The sequence below is a fragment of the Manis pentadactyla genome, chromosome 5, assembly GCF_030020395.1.
Source record: "Manis pentadactyla isolate mManPen7 chromosome 5, mManPen7.hap1, whole genome shotgun sequence".
NCBI classification, from domain to species: Eukaryota; Metazoa; Chordata; class Mammalia; order Pholidota; family Manidae; genus Manis; species Manis pentadactyla.
Window position 1 is genome coordinate 55,869,763 of NC_080023.1, and position 25,060 is coordinate 55,894,822.

General features: G+C 34.0%; 1 protein-coding gene across 1 annotated transcript in view; it reads right to left on the reverse strand.

The window, feature by feature from the left end:
- UBA6 (ubiquitin like modifier activating enzyme 6) overlaps positions 1 to 25,060 on the reverse strand; it is an 85,507-nt gene that overhangs the window by 40,603 nt on the left and 19,844 nt on the right. Inside the window, exons 5-13 of the mRNA XM_036918149.2 lie at positions 22,893 to 22,987; positions 22,218 to 22,329; positions 18,109 to 18,189; positions 8,705 to 8,827; positions 6,964 to 7,087; positions 3,970 to 4,073; positions 2,674 to 2,736; positions 1,807 to 1,883; positions 1,173 to 1,239 (exon numbers count right to left, since the gene is read on the reverse strand). Coding sequence (XP_036774044.1) covers positions 1,173 to 1,239; positions 1,807 to 1,883; positions 2,674 to 2,736; positions 3,970 to 4,073; positions 6,964 to 7,087; positions 8,705 to 8,827; positions 18,109 to 18,189; positions 22,218 to 22,329; positions 22,893 to 22,987 — 846 coding nt within the window. The remainder of the gene's footprint in view (positions 1 to 1,172; positions 1,240 to 1,806; positions 1,884 to 2,673; positions 2,737 to 3,969; positions 4,074 to 6,963; positions 7,088 to 8,704; positions 8,828 to 18,108; positions 18,190 to 22,217; positions 22,330 to 22,892; positions 22,988 to 25,060) is intronic.

Consider the following 25,060-nt stretch of genomic DNA (forward strand, 5'->3'; position numbering starts at 1 on the left):
ATACATATTTGTAGCAGCCTTATTCATAACTGTTTAAACTGGAAACCCAAATGTTTAGTAACTGATGCAGGGACAAACTGTGGTACATCTACATAATAGAATACTACTCAGCAATAAAATGAAATCAATATACAACAACATGAACAAAACTCACATTCATTGTATTTAGTAAAAGAAGTCAGACTCAAAAGGCTACATACTGCATGGTTCCATTTACATGCCATTCTGGAAGAGGCAAAACTGGAGTGGTTGCCATGGTTTGGTTGGAGAAAGACAAGATTAAAAGAGGCACAAGGGTATTTGGCATTATGGAAATGTTTCATATCTTAATTGTGGTGGTAGATACATGATTGTACAACTTTGAAATCATTGTGTATAGTTAACTGCATACAGGATTTTATATATCTAACTATAACCTAAAAAGGGTGAAATGTACCTATGGTTGATCTCAGTAAACCTGATACATCTCTAATCACAATCTTCCCTTTAATCACAGACTTTATCAATCCATGTCTAGCTTTTCCTATTTTTTTCTATAACCACTAAATATGCATAAAAGGTTTTTCATTTATTGCTAATGATTCAATGTTTTCAGTGTATTTATCATTTCCTTCTTTGTTTTAATTATATTACTTCTTACCATTACTAAGACTTTCACTTTCTTTTTATAAAATAAGAAAAACACTAAATTTTCAAATAATTGCACAAAAACTGCTACTTTGATATCTGAAAACAAAACATGAAAACACATTTTTAGATGATATATCCAAACATGGTATGCGAAATGCAATTAAAGAGATATGAACATATAATGTATAAAAGAGACGATTCATAAGAAAGCAAATGACTTTGTATACAGTAAGTTTTTGTGGGTTAACAAACCAAATAAATCAGAAGAGATAATACTAAAAATTAAGCAGTACAGCATATAGGAACTCCTATATACCACATGCTGTTCCAAGTACTTAACAAAATTACTAATCACTTAATGTTCACAAAAACCCTATGAAGTAGATTAACCTGTTTATAGATCCATTTATAGATTTATAAACTGAAGCAGAACAAAGTAATTTGCTTACTCTAAGAGTCAGCAAGTAGAAAAGCCAGAATTTAAAGGATGAAGCACATTAACTTATAGAATATTTATGTTACACATTTTTTTTAATATTCACCTTCTCCTCCAAGGTTTCACTTATAGATTTTGCTAGTTGCAAAAGTTCTTGTGAATCTTGTTGGCATCTAGGATTTGAAACAAAACACCCCAATTTCAATTTTTCCAATTCCTATAAACAGTAAGTCATACTCAAAACTAAAATGTAAGAGATTGTTTCAAAAAATGTGGAATTTTGCCAACAGGTAGCAGAAAGTGCTTCACTGACTTGAAAGTAATGGCTTATAAATACATTACTTCAAAAATTATGTTCACCTAAGGATAATATATAAATAAAATTTGATTTTAAATATACAAGGCAAACATCTTTTGCAACAGTACTTCTGACTTAATAGGCTAAATAGTAAATACATAGTGGATTCATAGTTCAATAATTCTCATATTTTTAATTTAATAAATTACAGCTTTGAAGACTTCAAAATTAGAAAATTCTTATTTAGTACAGTTCATTTTATAAACTGATCTCTCCACTTCCATCAGAAAAAACATCAGAAGGTCATAATAAACATTTATAGTTTGGTGTATCTACTGGTGTTGCAATCTTTTAATTAGTTACTTTAAAAATTTTTCATCTATAATTTCTGAAATACTGTTTTTATGGTAAGCAAAAAATTTATTTCAATAAAAAACATTACCCAATATTTGGCTTGCGACTATAGTTCTCCTGAAACTGGTCCAAGGCAAGCATAGCTGCATGAATCTGTAAAGGTGCCTGTTTACAACATTAAAAATTGGTCAATACCTGTTGAGTTGATAATATGTGCCAGGCACTGTGCTAATGCTTTTAAGTATTATTTAATTTAATCCTTAAAATAAATGAATTAGCTTGATACTATTATCTCCATTTAACAGATGAAGAAGCTAAGGCTTAAAGAATTTAAATTACTTGACTTTAAGACCATAAAGCTTTATTTAATGGCAAAAGAGCCAAGTTTCAATCTCAGGGATAAAAACCTAGTTTTTACTAGGTTATTCATATGAAACTTAGAGCTTTAACAGCTAAAAAATAGCAACAAAATATTTGTGCAAAATTACCTAATTTTTTTTCTTTATCAACATTTACAAATTTGGAAACTATTAATGTAGTTCTTTCCTTATCATAAATGTATTCAGTAACTGCTACAAAATTATATCCAGTGATTTAAAACATAGAATAAATTCTTCTAAGGTTTTTTGGGAAGAAATCTGTATTATATAAACCTACATGGTTCAGAAAATCGTTTAGTAAGATCACCTTTGCATAAACTATTGAAATTGTCTTTTAGCTATCAAAGCTAGCATATATAAAAGCAAAATATTTTACCTATTATTCTAACACTTTCCTATAATATAAATTTCTGTTTTCAATCCTTGGGAATCAACTCTAGATATATGAACACAATCTTTAAAAAAAATTTTTACAGAAAAATATATACATGGCTACCCTGTTTTAACTGTATTATCTCTTACCAATCCCCATTCCCCATTCTGCTGCCTCTTTCAAACCTACAATGTTTATTCACCTCAGGTTTGCTAAAATCTGCAATAAGACACTTAGGACGTTTTATCTGCCTTTCCAATGGCTCCTAGTAGAAAAAGAAACAGAAACAAAAACTGTTACATTCAGAGCCAGTGAGTGATTTCTTGAAAAAATATACAGAGCAACAAAACTCTCTCAAAGGTCTAAAATAAATAAGTTTGGACTAATACGTCTTAACTGAAATATAAAATAACTATCACTCCCCATGTTGCTCCTTATAACACACTTTTTTTTTTTAATGTTAAAAGCAATTAGACAACCTGCTGCTCTTAATAAATTTGGGAAAAACTGGAGAAAACGTCAGTATATTTGAAAAAATTCTATTATTTTAACTGAAAGGTTACCATATTTTTCTGATATCATGTTATCAAAACTTGTTATGCCTGATAAGACTTGAATAAACACTAAGTTAAAATTTTCTCTGTGAGCAAAAAAAACATGAAGGCCAAAAAAACCCCCAAACCTCACCCAATCTGAAATTTCCTTGAGGCATAATTAAAAATTGGGGATAGTACCAAGAGTAAAGTAATGCAGGGGCAGATTTGACTAGATATAGTATTCTAATTTGTTTTGTTCTAACTTTGACTTAGACAAAGCCTTGTACTGGACTATGGTTAACAACTTTCCTGGTAAACAAAAGGCAATCAAGTTAAAAACTTCATTTGTAGGAAAAAAAGATATATTAACTTATACTAGTGGCCAAAGGATTTAAGCAGGAGGAGACTTCTTAGCTCCTTAATACAAATAACGTCTACCTTCCCTTTATTCAAATATTTGTTTTCCTTCCAATGTGTTTATAGGAAGTATTTTACATTTCCAACATATACTGTTCCTTGAAATTAAAAATATTAAAATTTAATATGTATTAACAAGTTTGATAAAAAGAAATACACCTTTAACTTAAAAAATATAATTAATTGAATAATAAAACATACACTTTTTTCAATGTTTGCTAAATCTTTCAAATATGTATTATTTTATCATTTGTTTTAGGAAATAATTTAAGGAGTATGAATAACTTCAGTGGTTCACAAAGGTGTAGTTTCTTTGAGGTAATCTATATGCCTCAATTATATGCATTGGTATTCTGGCTGTAAATTATTTTGTTAATGTGATTTTTTTTCCTTAGATTGATACCATTTTCCTCAAAGAAGGTGCAAATTAAAAAACAAAATCTGGCCTTTAAATTAACTATTTGGTTAACTATTTTATTTCCTTTTCTCTTCTACTACTATTCTATGAATAAATTTTTTTTTAAGCAGAAAAAAAAAATACTTACAAAGCAAAATGTTTTAGAAGTCTTAACTTGGACAGCTATGCCTCCATGTAAATAAGGTTCCAGTTTTGTAGTATCACCAATGCTAAAAGAAAATGGTGATACCACTACAAGAAAAAAATAAAGAAAATCATTATATACTGATATAGGTATTTAAATTAGAAGATTTATCATAAAAAAGATGTTAATTTTCCCTAATTTACAGAATTAAATAGATCCCACTATAAATCTTTTTGTAGGGGACAGGAAGAAGTATGGGTAGCTAGACAGATGATTTTTCCAAAGTGAACTTAAGAACTTAAACAAAAATAGCCAAGAAAACTCAGAGCGGGGAGGGAGGGAAGGTAGTGACAAAGGCTTATTATTAGATATTAAAATATTTTGTAAAGCCTCAACACTTAATATATTGGTATTAGTTATACTTATTTAGTAATAATACAGAGTGGTACTAGCTCACGAATAGACAAGGCAGATAAACAGAAGGGATGCGAAAATTCAGAAACAGACCCACAAAGGATACAATTAAGTGGCACCTCAAATCAGTAGGAAAAGAAAATTATTTAATAAATATTTTGGGGAAAAAAGCCATCGGGAAGGCATTTAATCCAAATGGCTAACAATTTTAAGTGTCAAAATAGGTGCTAAAAAATTATTAGATAAAAGCATGGGAGAAAAATTCCTTTCAAACTTTGCAGTAAGGAAGGTTTTTCTAATCATGATTCAAAGTAAAAGCCATAATGGAAAAAAGTTGAAAAACTTGGTATTATAAACACACAGTAAAAACATTTAGAAGCAAAGTCAAGTGCCAAACAAAATATGGCATATTTGCCAGGTTTTAAAATATTACTTGCAGATGTTTATATATTATATACTACATTTTATAGATATATGTATTTTTTCCAGGGAATGGTTAAGAAAATGATCAACAATTCAACAGGAAAATAGACAAAGAAAAGATGACTCGCATTAAAGGAAAAAACAGCTCTGAAACTAAAGAAAAGATGCCTAATCTCATTCATAATATATAAAATGCAAATCAAAATTATACTTATGCCATTTTTATTCATACCACAAAATATTATGCATTAAAAAAAATTAAAAAGAGGAAAAAAGATGTTCTGCAATTATTGATGTTTTCAGAAGATCATCTAGATATTTTGTTTAATGGAAAGGCAAAGGATAGCACTATGTGTAATATGATACTTTGTGTATAAAAAAGCATAAGAACACCCAGAAGGAAACACACTAAACTAAAAACAGTAGATGTGTGAGAAGTGAGTGGGAGCTACAAGTAGGGAGAAAAGTTTTCACTTTCAAAATTTGCCCTTAATTATTTTTGAACCTTTTGCTTATTCAAAAAAATTAAATAAACAGTAAGCTGTATCCCCACAAACTTTGTATGTTAGGTGGAATGAAAAGGTCAGCAGGGTAATATCAAACTTAGCTGCTATTATCTCTGGAGAGGGGAGAATGTCTGAAGTAGTTCTCATTTTTAAGTCTACTTAAATATATACACATACATGCATTATCTAGTATGAACATATGTTATTTTAGCTATTTAAAAATGTTCTTCAAATAACAGAGTATTACTGTAAAGCAGTAAATACCAACTGATAAATGTTAAGGAAAAAACAGTTTTATTAATGTTGACCCTACTTAAATATTCTCTCTCCAACCAAATAATTTTTGGTACAAAATGTGGTTTTCTTTATTTTCATTCCTTTTTATTCCATGGGTCCTCCTTTTATACGTAGCCTCAAGATTCTGAGCCATTATGATGACCAACCATTGCACAGAGCCCAGAATAACAAATGATAATCCTACATGATTAGTTGAGCCAACTTTCGTAGGAACATACAAATTCTTTAATATCGACGATCTGAACCTGTACTTTACATTTTTTTAGGTACAGTCTGGGAAACAAAATCCAATAGTTTTGTTATCAAAGATGTTTAATTACAGATTCAAAATTGTTTTTCCATAAATAATTTGTAACAGGCACTCATTTTTTTCTTATCCCTTTTCAGTCTTACAAAGAAAAAAAAAGTAAATCATTTTACTAGTCTATACATTAATCATATTTATACTTTCAAATGCCTTAAAGATAAAACTGAATCACTTTCAGCTGAACAGTTATAAACATGCCATCTTTGAGTTACTCATAAACTATGCAGACTAATGCTGCTACAAATTCATTACCTTCAACTTCTAATGGACCCTAAATGAAACCTGATAATCTTTCTAATTTTTAAAAATGTTTACTCTCTTCAAATCTCTGGCCTTGCCACCTTTCTTCTCCTCTGGACAATGATCTCATCTTAGTCCACTAAAAAAACATTCCTTCAACTTCTTCCCAATAAACCCACAAACTGCTTGCAGTAACATCTATCCATTCCTTTCATCCAAGTCACTGAACAAAAAACATGTATCTCTACTTGACTACTTCATTGCCACCTCACTCAACAAGCCTAAAGTACTCATTATCTTCTCTCCAAAACATGCTCCCTTTCATGCACTCCCTAAGTGAATACATAAGTGGTTCATGTTGGAATCTTTGTTCACCTACCATATGAGATAACAAAGTATCCTCCTAAATGTCTTAAGACTCTTGCTATATCAACTCTCACTGTCAGCCCTGCCATATTAGTTTTTAGTTCCTTGGATTCTGTCTTGTCTCTTAGTGTCTCTGCACAGAATATCTCTTCACCGCCTTCCTAAACCAATGCAATCTTCAAATTTTAATCAAGACACTCTAAACCCAAATGCTGCTGTACCAAAATTGGGTAGGTTTCCTGCTAAGTTTAGAGTTCCCAGTGCCTGTACTCTTTTTATAGCATCGTGCGTGTTAACATCTCCTCACTTGGAGTCCTCACTTGGATTGAATGTTTTGAGGCCACGGACTGGATCATGCTTGAGTTGATGTGTTCTTAACAGTGAATACAGTGCCTGACTGTAAATCTGCTGAATGAGTAAGTATAAATGAATTAATGAACTTACCAGTTATTTGTTGTGTAGATCCATTTAAGCCTGTCATTCCATTAATTTCTCGAAATGTTAGGAATTGTCCTGTTTCAAGTTTGTGAGGATGATTCTCAAGGCAAGTAACAATGCCAGGATTAGCCTAAAAATAAAAGTAAGCTAAAAATAAGTTCAAGTATTCTTTATTCACGTAAATTCCAAATTTCACACAAAAATGACAGTCACCATAAAATTCTCAAAATAACCAAAATTCTAAGCAACTCCCCTCCTTCCTCAGTAAAAATAAGCTTTTGAAAATTGTCACAAAATAGTGGTACTTTATATTTTATTACAAATGCTTAAAATATAATTTTTATGTGTGGGGGAGACAGAGGTTCTATATGTAGTACAAGTATTTCATAGAATCAAAGATTCTTGTGACTTACAAGAAACATTCAGTCATTGAATGTTAAGCTTTAGTCATGTTATACAAAAATTGTGCATAAAAGATGAGAGTCTAACTTTGAAGACCAAGAAATGTAAGAAAGGAGAAGAGAAATTTTAAGTCAAGAAACTGGAAGTTTGAAGCTTGCCAAACAACCAAACAATTTAAAGCAAAAAAAAATTGTGCAGCCCAGCTTATCATGATAAAAATAGGAAAAAATTAGTTTATCTCACCAAAGAAGATGAATGAGATATGTCATAAGGCTGGGAAACTTCCTAACTGCATAAAACCCAATACAATGCTTAAATAAGGTATAATTTAATCTACATAAAACCTAAAGGAATTATCATTCTCTCTTTTATAAGTGTGTAGATTCTAAAAATTCTCTTGCTGCTTAATAATCTGGATAAGAATCATAAGATTATGGTTATAAACATGTAGATAAAATTAATGTAATGTGGGTTTACACATATCTCAAGAAGAAAAGAATTCACAGAACATATTAAGAGAAATAATTTATAGATAAGTGGGAATATTTATGGTATTTTTCTAATCCTTTATGGATAACCATATTTCCTGCACTATTCAATAGAATACTAATGCAATACAAGAATCCATACTATCCCTTAATGCTTACTCTAACTCTATGATATTTTCAGTGACAAACTAAAGACAACTACAGAAGATAAAAGGTTGAATAATAAGCCACTGTGTAAGCAGGGAGATAAACAGAATAATTTTCCAAAGGATTACTCTTAAAAAAGAGTCAAAAGCAAACATTATATTGGGCTTATTAATGAAGCATAAAGGAGCACAAATACTATTAGGCCAAAGTATATTATCATTCCTTTATATTTGGTTTCTTTTGAACTTTGAGATAAACTGAATATAAAGAGTGCAAATAATGCTTTAGGCTAAAAAAGAGCTAAAATGCATAGTGATTTTTCCAATTCTTTTAGAGAATAAAAAATTAGGTTTACATGATATCAAGAGAATGTGGTTAGACACAGACAGTTCAATAAACACTGAATCATAATTCATGTTCCTAGGAACGTGACATAGAACAAAATTAAAATAAAAATGCTTGACATAAGCAAATATTGATCCATCAATTATTAAATAATGTTAGAAGGAATTTAGAATACTCTTCTAATAGTCTAACACCATTTAGCTTTAATGTAATGCAATCAAGAAATTAAAATAGTTCCTCATCTTAAAATATCATACAACAAATGAAAATTATAGTAAAATAAATTGCATATTACAATATTTTACTAATGCCACCTTTTAAAAAATAGCATTCACATCAAATTTAAAAATTAATTATATACATACTTGTGTTATATTTGAGATGAAAATTTCTTTTGGTTCTTCTCCTGTTGTATCTAAAACTTCGAATTCATCACCAAAATCACAAAACAACCGTGACCAAATTCCATGTATATCTGCACTGATGAACTGTGAAGTGATAAAAACAAGTTCAAGATTATATATATAAAGAAAAATACCATTTTAACTATCTTAGGCCCTTTTGTGAACTTTTATTTATAATTAAGTATATCTTTTGGATATAAGTGAATTATGAATAGGATCAATTATTTGTCTGTAAATTGGTTTATGTGTCAAGGATTCTGGGATTAGGCACTGGATGCCTGTGTCACAAAATCTGAAGCACCATCAGCACACAGCATCACTACACATTCTACGATTTTTAAATAACAAGAACTCCTGCCTTGCCTTAAAAATCAAGTGCGGTATACGAGAAACAGGCATCTTTATTTAATGGTCTAGCAGTGAATTCTTCTCATTTTAGGAAAGAAAAGAGTATCCATTCATGAAAGGTGATAGTTAATGGAAAACAGAACACAGCTAGAAGCTGAGAGCATTAAAGGGGCTGAGGAACTAACAGTGCACAACAAGGTTATGAAAGGTGAAAATCAGATTTTTATACACATTTAGTGTAGTAAGATGGACAGTGACTGCAATGGAGTATGGGGGTGGGGGAACTTGGTAATATGAGTGCATGTAGTAACCATATTATTTTTCATGTGAAACCTTCATAAGAGTGTATATCAATGATACCTTAATAATAATAAAAATTCACAATTTATTAAAAATGACTTTTATAACACATACACTCTAAGAATCTTTAAAGAAAATTTTTGTGTTTAAAATTACTTTGAGTTATAGATAATAAATGAAACTAAAGTCTATTAATATGTGTGTATAAGAATGCAGCCCATTAAGACAATTTATACTACCTATTAGATGTAGTGAAACAGTTTATCGAAGACTACCTCCTACTTGATCATGTATTGCCTTTACTATCAAAATAGGTACATACATTGTGTATATGTACCACATCTTCTTTATCCATTCATCTACTGATGGACACTTAGTTTGCTTCCATTTCTTGGCTATTGTAAATAGTGCTGCAATAAACATAGGGGTGCATCTATCTTTTTCAAACTGGGCTGCTGCATTCCTAGGGTAAATTCCTAGAAGTGGAATTCCTGGGTCAAATGGTATTTCTATTTTGAGCTTTTTGAGGTACCTCCATACTGTTTTCCACAATGGTTGAACTAATTTACATTCCCACCAGCAGTGTAGGAGGGACCCCTTTTCTCCACAACCTCCCCAACTTCAGCCATAAGAAGAAAACAAATCCTATCATTTGCAACAACATGGATGGAGCTAGAGCGTATTATGCTCAGTGAAACAAGCCAGGCGGAGAATGACAAGTACCAAATGATTTCATTCATATGTGGAGTATAAGAACAAAGAAAAACTGAAGGAATAAAACAGCAGCAGAACCACAGAACGTAAGAATGGACTAATAGTTACAAAGGGAAAGGGACTGGGGAGGATGGGTGGGTGGGAAGGGAGGGATAAGGGCGGGGAAAAAGAAAGGGGGCATTACGATTAGCATGTATAATGTGGGGGGGGGCACCAGGAGGGCTGGGCAAAACAGAGAAGACAAGTAGTGATTCTACATCATCTTACTATGTTGATGGACAGTGACTGTAATGGGGTTTGTGGGGGGGGGGCTTGGTGAAGAGGGTAGCCTGGTAAACAAAATGTTCTTCATGTAATTGTGGATTAATGATAACAACAACAAAAAATAGGTACACACAGCGTTTTCTATCAATCTATAAAACTATCTATAAAACTGAGAAATCTAGGAGCTTTTAAGTTTAAAAGCTGCACACTAGGGGATTAAAGATGGTGGTATGAGAGGAGAGACAGAGGCTTCCTCCTAAAACTGGATACAATTAGGAAATTTAATTGGCGCAACTAATCCTGAGACAGCAACAGGAAAGAGGACGGGGTCAGACTGCATACACATGGAGAAAAGAGCAGACCTCACCGAACAGGGTAAAGTACCAGAGCTCTGGCTCTGTGGGACCTGAGACCCTCCCCAACTCCGGCTCACCAGCGGGAGGAAGAGAAACGGAGCAGGGAGGGAGTGGAAGCCTTGGGACTGCTGAATACCTAGCTCCAGAGATCTGCTCTGGGAGCACAAACCTACATTTCATGGTGCTTTCATGAGACTTGCATGACTACCAGGTTGGAAAGTTAATACAGGCAGAGTTCCTGGGGAGACTGGGATTCCGGCTGCTTGTGGAAAGCAGGGATCCATATAAAGCTGCTCTGAAACAAAAACATATCTGTGTGACCGGCCCACTGGCTCAGGCAGTGGAGACCTGTACAGGAGCCAGGAGGTGGGGAACAGCTCTTTCCTCCCCCCAGACACCAGTACCGCTCCCCTGTGACCCCCGACATTGCTTCAGGGGCTGAGCAGCTCCAGAATAGAGCTTCTGGACACTAGAGGGCACCATATACAAACATGAAATGTCAAAGGAACCTTGTCCAGAGTAAAATTATTAATACAACTCCCGAGAAAGATTTAAATGATATGGACCTCGTGACTCTTCCTGAAAGGGAGTTCAAAATAAAAATCATCAACATTCTAATGGAGGTACAGAAAGACATCCAAGAACTCAGGAATGAATTCAGGTCAGAGATCCACAGATCTCCCAACACAAGGGACCCAAGGAAGACAACACCAAGACACATAGTAATTAAAATGGGAAAGATCAAGGAAAAGGACAGACTGTTAAAAGCAGCCAGAGGTAGAAATAAGATAACATACAAAGGAAAGCACATCAGGCTAACATCAGACTTCTCAGCAGAAAACTTACAGGCCAAAAGGGAGTGGCATGATGTATTTAATGCCATGAAGCAGAAGGGCCTGGAACCAAGATAACTTTATCTGGCAAGATTATCATTTAAATTTGAAGGAGGCATTAAACAATTTCCAGATAAGCAAAAGCTGACAGAGTTTACCTCTGTCAACAAACCATCTCTGCAGTCTATTTTGGAGGGACTGCTATAGATAGAAGTGTTCCTAGGGTTGGATAGCTGTCACCAGAGGTAGTAAAACCACGGTAGGGAGGGTGGAGCACCTCATTGCGAGACAAATGCAAAATTAAATTAACTATCCCCAAAGTCAATCAAGGGATAGACAAAAAGACAGAATTTGATACCTAATATATAAAGAATGAAGGAGGAAGAAAAAGGAGGAGAAATAGAAAAGAACCTTTAGATTGTGTTTGTAACAGCATACTAAGTGAGTTGTTAGACTCTTAGTAAGGAAAGTAACCTGGAACCTTTGGTAACGACGAATCTAAAGCCTGAAATGGCAATAAGTACATACCTATCGATAATCACCCTAAATCTAAATGGACTGAATGCACCAATCAAAAGACATAGAGTCACTGAATGGATAAAAAAAACAAGACCCATCTATATGCTGCTTACAAGAGACTCACCTCAAACACAAAGACATGCACAGACTAAAAGTCAAGGGATGGAAAAAGATATTTCATGCAAACAATAGGGGGAAAAAAGCAGGTGTTGCAGTACTAGTATCAGGCAAAATAGACTTCAAAACAAAGAAAGTAACAGGAGATAAAGAAGGACATTACATAATGATAAAGGGCTCAGTCTGACAAGAGGATATAACCATTACAAATATATATACACCCAACACAGGAGCACCAGCATATGTGAAACAAATACTAACAGAACTAAAGGAGGAAAAAGAATGCAATGCATACATTTTAGGAGACTTCAACACACCATTCACTCCAAAGGACAGATCCACCAGACAGAAAATAAGAAAGGGCACAGAGGCACTAAACAGCACACTAGAACAGATGGACCTAATAGACATCTATAGAACTCTACACCCAAAAGCAACAGGATACACATTCTTCTCAAGTGCACATGGAACATTCTCCAGAGTAGACCACATACTGGGGCACAAAAAGAGCCTCAGTAAATTCAAAAAGATTGATATTCTAATAACCAACTTCTCAGAACACAAAGGTATAAAACAAAATAAATTGTACAAAGAAAGCAAAAAGGCTCACAAACAAATGGAGGCTTAACAACAAGCTTCTAAATAGTCAATGGATCTACAACCAAATTAAAACGGACATCAGGCAATATATGGAAATAAATGACAACAACAACACAAAGCCCAAACTTCTGTTGGACACAGCGAAAGCAGTCTTAAGAGGAAAGTATATAGCAATCCAGGCATATTTAAAGAAGGAAGAACAAACCCAAATGAATAGTCTAACGTCACAATTATCAAAATTGGAAAAAGAAGAACAAATGAGGCCTAAAGTCAGCAGAAGGAGGGACATAATAAAGATCAGAGAAGAAATAAACAAAATTGAGAAGAATAAAACAATAGAAAAAATCAATGAAACCAAGAGCTGGTTCTTTGAAAAAATAAACAAAATACGTAAGCCTCTAGCCAGAATTATTAAGAGAAAAACAGAATCAACACACATCAACAGAATCAGAAACAAGAAAGGAAACATCACGATGGACCCAACAGAAATACAAAGAATTATTAGAGACTAGTATGAAAACCTATATGCTAAGAAGCTGGACAACCTAGAAGAAATGGACAACTTCCTAGAAAAATACAACCTTCCAAGACTGACCAAGAAAGAAACACAAAATCTAAACAAACCGATTACCAGCAAAGAAATTGAAGCGGTAATCAAAATACTACCCAAGAAAAAACCCCCGGGCCAGATGGATTTACCTCGGAATTTTATCAGACATACATAGAAGATACAATACCCATTCTCCTTAAAGTTTTCCAAAAAATAGAAGAGGAGGGAATACTCTCAAACTTATTCTATGAAGCCAACATAACCCTAACACCAAAACAGGCAAAGACCCCACCAAAAAAGAAAATTACAGACCAATATCCCTGATAATTGTAGATGCAAAAATACTCAATAAAATATTAGCAAACCAAATTCAAAAATATATCAAAAGGATCATACACCACAACCAAGTGGGATGTATCCCAGGGATGCAAGGATGGTACAACATTCGAAAATCCATCTACATCATCCACCACATAAACAAAAAGAAGGACAAAAACCACATGATCATCTCCATAGATGCTGAAAAAGCATTCGATAAAATTCAACATCCATTCATGATAAACACTCTCAGCAAAATGGATATAGAGGGCAAGAACCTCAACATAATAAAGGCCATATATGATAAACCCACAGCCAACATCATACTGAACAGCGAGAAGCTGAAAGCTTTTCCTCTGCCATCAGGAACAAGACAGGGCTGCCCACTCTCCCCAATGTTATTTAATATAGTACTGGAGGTCCTAGCCACGGCAATTAGACAAAACAAAGAAATACAAGGAATCCAGATTGGTAAAGAAGAAGTTAAACTGTCACTATTTGCAGATGACATGATATTGTACATAAAAAACCCTAAAGACTCCACTTCAAAACTAATAGAACTGATACTGTAATACAGCAAAGTTGCAGGATACAAAATCAACACACAGAAATCTGTGGCTTTCCTATACACTATCAATGAACCAATAGAAAGAGAAATCAGGAAAACAATTCCATTCACAACTGCATCAAAAAGAATAAAATACCTAGGAATAAATCTAACCAAAGAAGTGAAAGACCTATACCCTGAAAACTATAAGACACTCTTAAGAGAAATTAAAGAGGACACTAACAAATGGAAATTCATCCCATGCTCTTGGCTAGGAAGAATTAATATCACCAAAATGGCCACCCTGCCCAAAGCAATATACAGATTTGAAGCAACCCCTATCAAATTACCAACAACATTCTTCAACGAACTGGAACAAATAGTTCAAAAATTCATATGGAAACACCAAAGACCCCAAATAGCCAAAGCAATCCTGAGAAAGAAGAATAAAGTGGGGGAGATCTCACTCCCCAACTTCAAGCTCTACTACAAAGCCCTAGTAATCAAGATAATTTGGTACTGGCACAAGAACAGACCCACAGACAAGTGGAACAGATTAGAGACTCCAGACATTAACCCAAACATATATGGTCAATTAATATTCGATAAAGGAGCCATGGACAAACAATGGGAAATGACAGTCTCTTCAACAGATGGTGCTGGCAAAACTGGATAGCTACATGTAAGAGAATGAAACTGGATCACTGTCTAACCCCATACACAAAAGTAAATTCAAAATGGATCAAAGACCTGAATGTAAGTCCTGAAACCATAAAACCCTTAGAAAAAAACATAGGCAAAAATCTCTTGGACATAAACATTAGTGACTTCTTCATGAACATATCTCCCCGGGCAAGGAAAACAAAAGTAAAAATGAACAAGTGGGACTATATCAAGCTGAAAAGCTTCTGTACAGCAAAGGACACCATCAATAGAACAAAAAGGAACCTTACAGTATGGGAGAATATATTCGTAAATGACAGATCTGATAAAGGCTTGACATCCAAAATATATAAAGAGCTCACGCACCTGAACAAACAAAAAGCAAATAAGCCAATTAAAAAATGGGCAGAGGAGCTGAATACACAGTTCTCCAAAGAAGAAATTCAGATGGCCAACAGACACATGAAAAGATGCTCCACATCGCTAGTTATCAGAGAAATGCAAATTAAAACCACAATGAGATACCACCTCACACCAGTAAGGATGACTACCATCCAAAAGACAAACAACAACAAATGTTGGCAAGGTTGTGGAGAAAGGGGAACCCTCCTACACTGCTGGTGGGAATGTAAATTAGATCAACCATTGTGGAAAGCAGTATGGAGGTTCCTCAAAATGCTCAACGTAGACTTGCCATTTGACCCAGGAATTCCACTTCTAGGAATTTACCCTAGGAATGCAGCACTCCAGTTTGAAAAAGACAGATGCACCCCTATGTTTATCGCAGCACTATTTACAATAGCCAAGAAATGGAAGCAACCTAAGTGTCCATCAGTAGATGAATGGATAAAGAAGATGTGGTACATATACACAATCGAATATTATTCAGCCATAAGAAGAAAACAAATCCTACCATTTGCAACAACATGGATGGAGCTAGAGGGTATTATGCTCAGTGAAATAAGCCAAGTGGAGAAATACAAATACCAAGTGATTTCATTCATTTGTGGAGTATAAGAACAAAGGAAAAACTGAAGGAACAAAATAGCAGCAGAATCACAGAACCCTAGAATGGACTAACAGTTACCAAAGGGAAAGAGACTGGGGAGAATGGGAGGGTAGGGAGGGATAAGGGTAGGGAAGAAGAAAGGGGGTATTATGATTACCATGTATCATGTGGGGGGTGGGGGGTAGGGGAGGGTTGTGCAACACAGAGAAGACAAGTAGTGATTCTATAACATCTTACTATGCTGATGGACAGTGAGTGTAATGGGGTTTGTGGGGGGGATTTGGGGTAGGGGAGAGGCTAGTAAACATAATATTCTTCATGTAATTGTAGATTAATGATAACAAAAAAAAGGTGCCGAGTAGAGGACAAATTCTTTTCAAAAACTTTAAAATTTGAATGTACGTACCAATAACATCAAGATTTTAGATTATAAGCTAGTGTAATTATTTTGTAAAACTTCTGTGCCCCCACGCCAGTTTACTGACTATTCTATATCTTATTCACTTGCTTCATTTAAATTCTGAACAATTCTTCAGAGTGTAGAAATGCTATGTATATACCAACTATAATCCAAAGATTTTCAGGATACCTATTTTATACAGTATGATGATGGCTTACTGCCTATCTCAAATGAATAAATAGCTTTTTCTTTTTTCTGAAGGAACAAATGACCCCACAAAGAGGAGGAGTTAGTATTATATATTCAACTACAGGGAATGAATTATGATTTTTCCCATCTAAACCTCTTTCCGGTTTTCCCAATGTCACCACTACTCACCTAATTAGGAGTCATTCTTGATCATTCTTTTTTCACAACTCACATTCATCTACTTCAAGTTCTGTTAGTCTTTTTTACAAAAGATACCTCAAATTCAATGACTTCTCACAATCTCTTTCCTCAACTCTCTTGAATATGGCAGCAGCATCTTACCTAAATGACTTGCCTTCTCTAATAATTCAATGATTCTCTTTTTGGTTTTGTGACTCCTTCACATTCTTAAAAATTACCAACGACCCAAAGAGCTTTTGTGTACTTGGTTATACCTATTGATATTTACTGTGTTAGAAATTAAAACTGAGCAACATTTAAAACATAAACACACACACGCACACACACACACTCCATTAGCTGTTAGAGCAATGAAATCACCACATTATCAAGCAGACTCTGGAAACTCTACTGTACCCCATAAGAGAATCAGAGTGAAAAAGAAAAATAACATTTTAGTAAGATTAAGAAAATAGTCTGATTTTGCAGATGCCATGAAAGGGTTTCAGGGGTCCTCAGTGTCCTTGGACCACACTTTGAAAACTACTGACAGTCTACTCTCCAAATAGCACAGACAGAATGATCTTTTAAAAATACACATGAGATCAAAACTCACATGCTTAAAACTTAGCTATCCTCAGAGATCTATAAGATATGGCCCAGTAATTACTTCTCTGAGCATGCTCTTCTGGTATATTTTACTACTTTCTCCTCTTCACCCAGTCTCCATTCTGGTTCTGCTTGCTTCTCACTGTTCCTCAAATACAAGTGAATTTTTACACTTGCAAGTCTATACTTGCTGTTCTCCACGCTTTGAATGCTCTTCCCCAAATCTTTACATAGCTGGTTCTTTCTCATTATTCAAGTCTCTCTTCAAATGCCATGTCCTCAGAGAGGACTTCCCTGACTTTCAGTCTAAGGTCCTGGACTGGTCCCCCTCCAAACATCATGCAGACATTATACTCTATTCTTTATCTAGCTTTTTCTCCACAGGTATATACATATATATATTTATTTGCTTGTTTATTATTTATCTTCCTACTAGAAGGTAATTTTCTTGAAGAGGAAAATTTGTATGTCCTATTCACTAATGTAATCCTACTGCCTGGAACTGTATCTATATATAGGAGGAGATGCTCAATAAATATTTGTTAAAATAACCTTTCAAAAACCACCATCATACCATGTTTAAATTTAGATGATAAATTCATTATTTACCACTCTTTCCACTCCTAATCTTAACTTCGTTAGTTTTGCCAATATCCCTATGAACCAAATTTAGATCTTAGTTTTAAAAATAGGAAATGAATATATTAAAATTAAAGAGAAAAATATTATTGTGATTGTCCTCCTGGGAAAAAGAGCTTCTTATCTAACCCACAGAAAAGCTACAAATTCTAACAGTGGAAGTGTTCTTCTTCTGGCTAACTACATGCCATTACTAAGTGATACTATTACCTTAATTGGAGGGCACTTAGAACGGCAAAAGTCATTGATGATCTTCTGCAATGGAAGTTTGATCTCAGTCAGTACTACACACTGTTGAGAAGAATACAAGAAATTAAAGACTAGAAAACATACAATTATTCTGGTAATGTACAACTTCTAAATCAGAAGCACTTCAGTTTACATTATGCTAAAAGTGTATTGTTTCTCTTGGGGAAAAAACATCACTATCCTATTGTATTCCATTCTAGGTTCAATACCCTCAAAGATATGCAATTGCAAAAGTAAAAATAACATACAGGGAGAAACCTGACCACATTAAATTCAATTACCATCATAGGCTTCACAATTAGAAGCACATCTTAATATCCTATGTTGTATTTACTTCAAATGGTTGGAGATTTTTATCTGTTACTGTCTGGAAATACTAACCTAGTCATCAGAATATTAATTCATGTTACCTTAAAGGAGTAACAATCATATTTCTAAAGAGATATATTTGTTGGCTTAGCTTTCTTTTACTTCAGAGATTGAACTGATTCACAATGTAACAACTTTTGCTTTGACAGTACCATTCCTGAAACCACCAAGTTCTGTTATTTAAGACAGCAAATTTTAATTTGAATGCTAATTAATCTTTTGTCATCACCACATGAGATAAGTAGCAGAAGTCTTATAATAGGTTTTATCACCACTTAGGCTCGTAAAGGGCAAATACTTTCTTAGGGTGATTCATATATCAAGTGATGAAAGCAGAGCTAGACTCTCAGTCTAAAGCTTTCCTTGCTGCTGATTTCTATGAATAAGAGTAACTTAGTTTCACTACAAATACCCAGGTATGGATTTAGTTTTATTTATCTAGTTCAGAGTTTGGTGTGCTTTCTGTAAGGAGATATTCCTCCATGGGTCTCTCTTTTTGTCTCTCTCTATATATATCTCACCACGTATGCCACGAACGCAAGGTTCTGATTATTCTTAGCTGGGCCATTTCTCAGAACTGTATTTGCCTTGTGTAAACTTGGGGGATGAGGTTATATCTACCCACGGAACAAAGAACAAGCTTGTTTACTGCTTGCTGTATAACAGGGTTCCCCAAGCTTATTGTTCCTCTCTTCTAAAGGAACCCACCACATTAACAGGCATCCACCGAGCCCTCTGCACTGCACTAGTGGGATTTTGGGGAAGGGAAATGGAAATGAAGCAAATATGATAATCTTATTTCTTACTTCTTGCTCTGAATAGTAAATTCCATAGTCTAACCCAGAAATCTTCTGATTTCTGTCAGCACCCATGAAACAAATCACAGGCTAACTTATAACCTTGTAAACAGGGTAAAGTCAAATCCTAGACCCAGCACCTACCTATCTGTGTTTCAATGCTGGAAAATTCTCATCCATGATTTATCTGAACCTTTCCTTACTGCTCTCCTTCCAAAAATCCAGTCACATGAATTGGAGCTTTTTATTCAAATTCTCATTTCTTTTCTTTTCTCTTTCGTATTTTCTTATTTCTGGGTGCTGTAGGTTTAGTAATCTCCTTAGCTCTATCAATTCTCTAAATTCTTACTCCAACTGCATCTATTCACTGTTTAATCTACTGTTTTAATTTTTAAGACTATATTTTCACTCCTAAAAGATCTATTTATCACATCTGTTTCTAATAATGTCTTATTTTCATGTTATATATTCAATCACTTCTTTTAGTCAGTTTAAACATCTATATTTCGTAGGCCCTATTCAATAATTCTATTATATAAAATTTTTCAAGGTTTAATTCTATTGTTTTTTTGTATCTAAAGATCTTGATAATGTTGAACTTTTTCCTACCTTGTTATTTTGTATTGTGAACTCATCTTCAAAGGGGCTTTATATATTGGAATATAATATGGCTTAGTTGAGGATATATTCCTCTAGATTTGTTAAGTTTTGTTTCTGTCTGGCATTCCAGGGTATCACCAGGTCAGTACTACTTTTTATAAATTCTCAGCTTCAGAATTATAGACTACAAAGGATTACAAAGTTGATTTCCAAACTTATGTAAGAGCAGATCTATGGTGGTGAATTTCCAGGGAAGACCTTTATTTTTTCATCTAGAGCTCAAGAGAAAATAGACAAGCTTCTTGTTCTGATGGGCATTATCTACTCTCTCACTGAAAGTGTAACTCTCTGAGGTTCCAGCTTTAAAAAGAGGGCATAGGTCTCAATCCCATTTGTCTTACATATACCTATTTTGTATCTTCTATTTCTGTGTGACTATTAATTCCTAACAAATGTGGTAACTAAGACAGGCAACCCCTGTCCCTGAAAGTGACCACAGCCAATAGTTCACTGGTCTTTTACCTACCTATTCATTTTGGTCTCTGAGTACTTCACTTACATTATTTTGAGCTCAGGTGGTCATTTGAAAGAAAGTCTATTAAGCAGTTCTGCTGTAACAGGTCTATTAAGCATCTTTTAGCAGGATGGATTTCAAGTTATTCAGTCCAGAATGGATACAGATTTTTAAATGGTTGTAGTATTTTGATTACAATAAGAAGTACCTATTTTGGTCATCATCTAAGGTTTCTGGCATACAGCTCCTAAAGCTCTTGTAATTTCCCATGTAGGAGCTATAGGGGCATCTTTTGTTTTAATATTTAGATTTGTCCTAGTTTCTGAAATAGCTCTATTGTGATGTAAGTGAAATGGATGTGTTTTGTTCATAACAAGCCCCTTTCAGGTACACTAGAGTTTAAGTTAATGTGACTATTGGAAAACTCCTACAGAGGGGGACTGGTTGCCAAGAGAACCTTGGGATTTAAGGGTCAGAACTTTCAGCCACATTTCCCAGGTCTCTGGGAAAGGGAAGAGGGCTGGAGATCATCTTAATCACTAATGAGCAATGATTAATCATTCATACTTGCATGATGAAACTTACATAAAAATCTCAGAACCAGGGGCTCAGAACTTCTCCATGTGAAGGTACTGAGAAGGTGGCATAATCTGGAGAGTGCATGGAAGCTCTGTGCCCCTTCCACATACCTTGCTGTATGCTTCTCTTCAATTGGACTGTTCCTAAGTTGCAGCCTTTCATAATAAACCATAATGTAAGTCATAAACTGTTTTCCTGAGTTCTGTGAACTGCTCTCACAAATTAACTGAACCCCAGGAAGGGGTTGTGGAAACCTCTGATTTATAGCCAGCCTCTGAAGTACAGGTAACAACCTGAACTTGAGTCTGGTGTCAGAAAGGGGTATTGTGTGACTGGGCCCTTTATCTATGGGATGTGATGCTATCTTCTTCAGGTAGATAGTGTCAGAACTGAACTGAATTTAGGACACCAAGCTAGGTGCCCAGAGAGTTGAGGAATTGCTTAGTGAGGGAAAAACCCCACACACATATGGTCACACAAGTGCCACAAGAATTGAGGGTAGAGGGGAAACATAGGAGTATATTTCCTTAAACAATGACAACATCACAATTTAATCCCAGGGAAACTCAGGGTCAGCCTAGTCACTTCCAGAACATCCAAGCTGCAGGAAATATTTGTTGTCACTATTTAAGGTCACCTAGGTTGACTGAATTGTTGACCCGCATTTTTTACTCCTCTGTAATTGGATCATGTATCACCCTCTGCTCACAGCCTTAGAAGAGCAGTGTATTTTCCTGCTCTTTGACTTTGGGTTTGCCCATGTGACCTGCTTTGGCCAATGGAGTATTAATGGAAGTACTACAAACAGAACCTTGAAACATCTTGGATGTTTGCACCTGCCCCTTTGTACTTCTGCTATTGCCATGAGACCATGTGTCCTGGTCCCAGGAGAGAGGCACATGGAGCAGAACTCATACTCTAGAGTTTAAGTTCAGACTAGAACAGCTGAACTCTGACATGCAGATGTACAAGAAAGAAATATATGCATGTTGCTATGAACCACAGAGTTCTGGGGAGTAGCCAACTGATTTAATGGCTCTGTCAGTAGTTCTTAGGTCCTTGCCCTTAAAAGAGTCTTCTAATGGTATCACTCAAAAGTCTTTTAACCTGAAATTTTCTATTCTGTTCAAATACAAGGTTAAATTAGGTATACTATTAACAATTTGCCTTGGAATCTGTCAGTAACATCTAATATAAAATGGAGTACCAACCTGGTATTTTTCTAAAAAGGAGAGATCTGTGGTTTCATTTAAAGGAACAGAAGATGATGTGACATGAACATATGGATTTAGTTCTGCAATATTTTGAAGTACAGCTTCAGCCCTAAAATAAATAGATAAATAAATTATCTTCACTACTCTTTTGTTTAATATACTCAATCTTTCAAATTTGGACAGTATGATAACAGAGAAACATAAATGTTGCAAATATTTCAATGGAAATTTAATAAGCTATAGAGGGATTAAGAAGCTAAGACTTATCTTTATAGTTACTATACAATCCTGAGATGCAACATGCTGTCATATTCCATAGTAAGCCATGCAATCTCAAAGTGTACCCACAATTTCAAAGTTCCAAGCTCCAAGTTCCTTAAGTCATTTAATGATTCAGCAGTAATAAAGACCTCCTTTAACAATCTTAAAGAAATTCACTCCTTGGTAGCAATGTAAATGTATTAAAAATATACATTTTTATAACATGACATACCAAATATAAATGAAAAATATAATTAACTATATGTCAATACTTATTTATCTATGGTAGTATGAATTTATGGTGATGAGTTAAACAATGATGACTGAACTGGTGTTCTGGACACAGATAACATTCTAAGTAATTGCAAGAGTGAAAAATAATCCTATGCTAATACATCAAAATATCTTCACCTGTTTCTCATATTAACGACATCATCTTCACAGAGAAAGAAGTTGGTTCCAAGATCCCATGTTTGGCATTTTTCTGCATCATGAATTGTAAGTGCCTTCCAAAAAGAAGAAAATACCTGTCAAAGTCAGAAAAGGATGCACACTATCTCCAGTACTATTTACATTGTATCAGATATATTATCGTGTATAATTACACAAAAGACTGTAATTAAAGACTTAAGAACTGGAAAGGATATAAAGTTAAAGCCATAAATTCATAGATGGTATGACTATATATATCTGGATACCCAAAAATATTAATGGAAACACTATGTAAATAATAAGAAAATTTAAATTTAAGAAAGTAGCATGTTATATAAATCAACATACAAAAATCAAAACAATTCACATAAACAAATATTTCCAAATGCTCTATTTAAAGTAAGAAAACTGATTAACTGAAAAAAATATTTTTAACTTACACATAGGCCACAAACTTTACAGAAAATGGGGCAAGGTATATCAACATGATGTATACTAAAAAAAAAACCATTAAGGTCCTTTACAGTATTTAAGCATGTTCAACCTTGCTCAATAATAAAGGTTTCTCATTCATTAGCAGAGTGGTATCAATTTCAAAGTTTGATAATATATTGTATTGATGAATGAAGTGAATCAGGCATTCTCATACATTATTAGTGGGAACATTAAGTGGCACCTCAATGGAAAGGAATTTGGCAGTCTCTAGGAAAATGATATGTGTATTTACACTTTGACACAGAAATCCACTTTTAAGAATCTACCACAAAGATACTCTAGCAAAAATACAAAAAGACTTAAGTATAAGAGTGTTAACTGCAGCACTATTTGTAATAGAAAAAGACTGAAAATAATCAAAATGTCCACAAATAAGGAACTGGGTGCAATATGATAATCCATATAATATATAACTATGCAGCTATTAAAAAAGGAAATAAAATATATACTTATCGCTATGGAGTAATCCCAGGATAAGTAATACCCAGGTTAAATATAAAAAGCAATATTGAGGAAAGGATGGCACTTTATCAAAGAAAGGCAGGTGGAGTAAATATGTACAAATACTTATACAGATCTGCATGTTCGTATGCATATGCTTATATTTAAAAACACGAAAAAAGGGGATGATGAGAGAAGCTAGACTTACTGGAATATATTTTGCTTTATAAATTTGATCTTGAATTATGTAAATAACACATAATAGTTAAATTAAAAAAGCAATCCCTAAAAATCCAAAGACAAAACTATAACTATCTATTGCATTTGTTGCATAACTACCCAGAGGAATTGTTTAAATGACTTAAAAAAGCAGACAATTTGCCTGCCAAATCCAGATGGGATAGACCAACCCTAGGGATTAAAAAAATATATCCAGTTGTTAAAAAAAACTATATTGTTATTAATATTAGACTGTTTTTCTGAAACTATGTCATAGGTAGAATATAATGTAGGATAAATCAAATAAGTAATTAGGTCCATGTCACAAAGACCCAAAGCCTTTTAGAAGAGAAGAGATACAAATATAAAAATCAAACAAGTAAATACACTATAATCCTAAACTCAAGAAATGTCAGTGTTCACTCATGATGAATGTTCTAGCTGTTTACAAAAAAACTACAATTGGTGGTAATCAGCGACTACTAGGGTTGTGTCAAAGACTCAAGAACTTGAAAAATATCCCAAAACAAAGATGAAACAATTTGAGCATCAATAAGAATAACAACTACAATGGATCGAAACACATCAAATATATTTAAATCCACGAGTTTATCATGATGTTGACATACACATACACACCATACAAGCTAACTGGTCACTGTTAGAGGATGACAGGAAAACCACTGATTTTGAAAGCTAGTAAATTAAAGGGAAAAAATATCAAGTACTCATCCTGTGTTTTGTACATGTACAAACTAGGGAAACCAAGTAAGTGGTGAATGGAAAATTTTCATTCTAAAAATATTATTCTACGTACTAAATGAAGAAGAAATAATAGAATTAGATATCCTTGACCCTAATAAAATAATGAATCTAGTCAATGATTATTAATAGCTAGTAATAATCACAAAAAGGACAAAATATTATTTCTTCCTGACAAGAGAATACAATATCACCTGTTACGTAGTAGTCCCAAAATAATCAAATCTAAG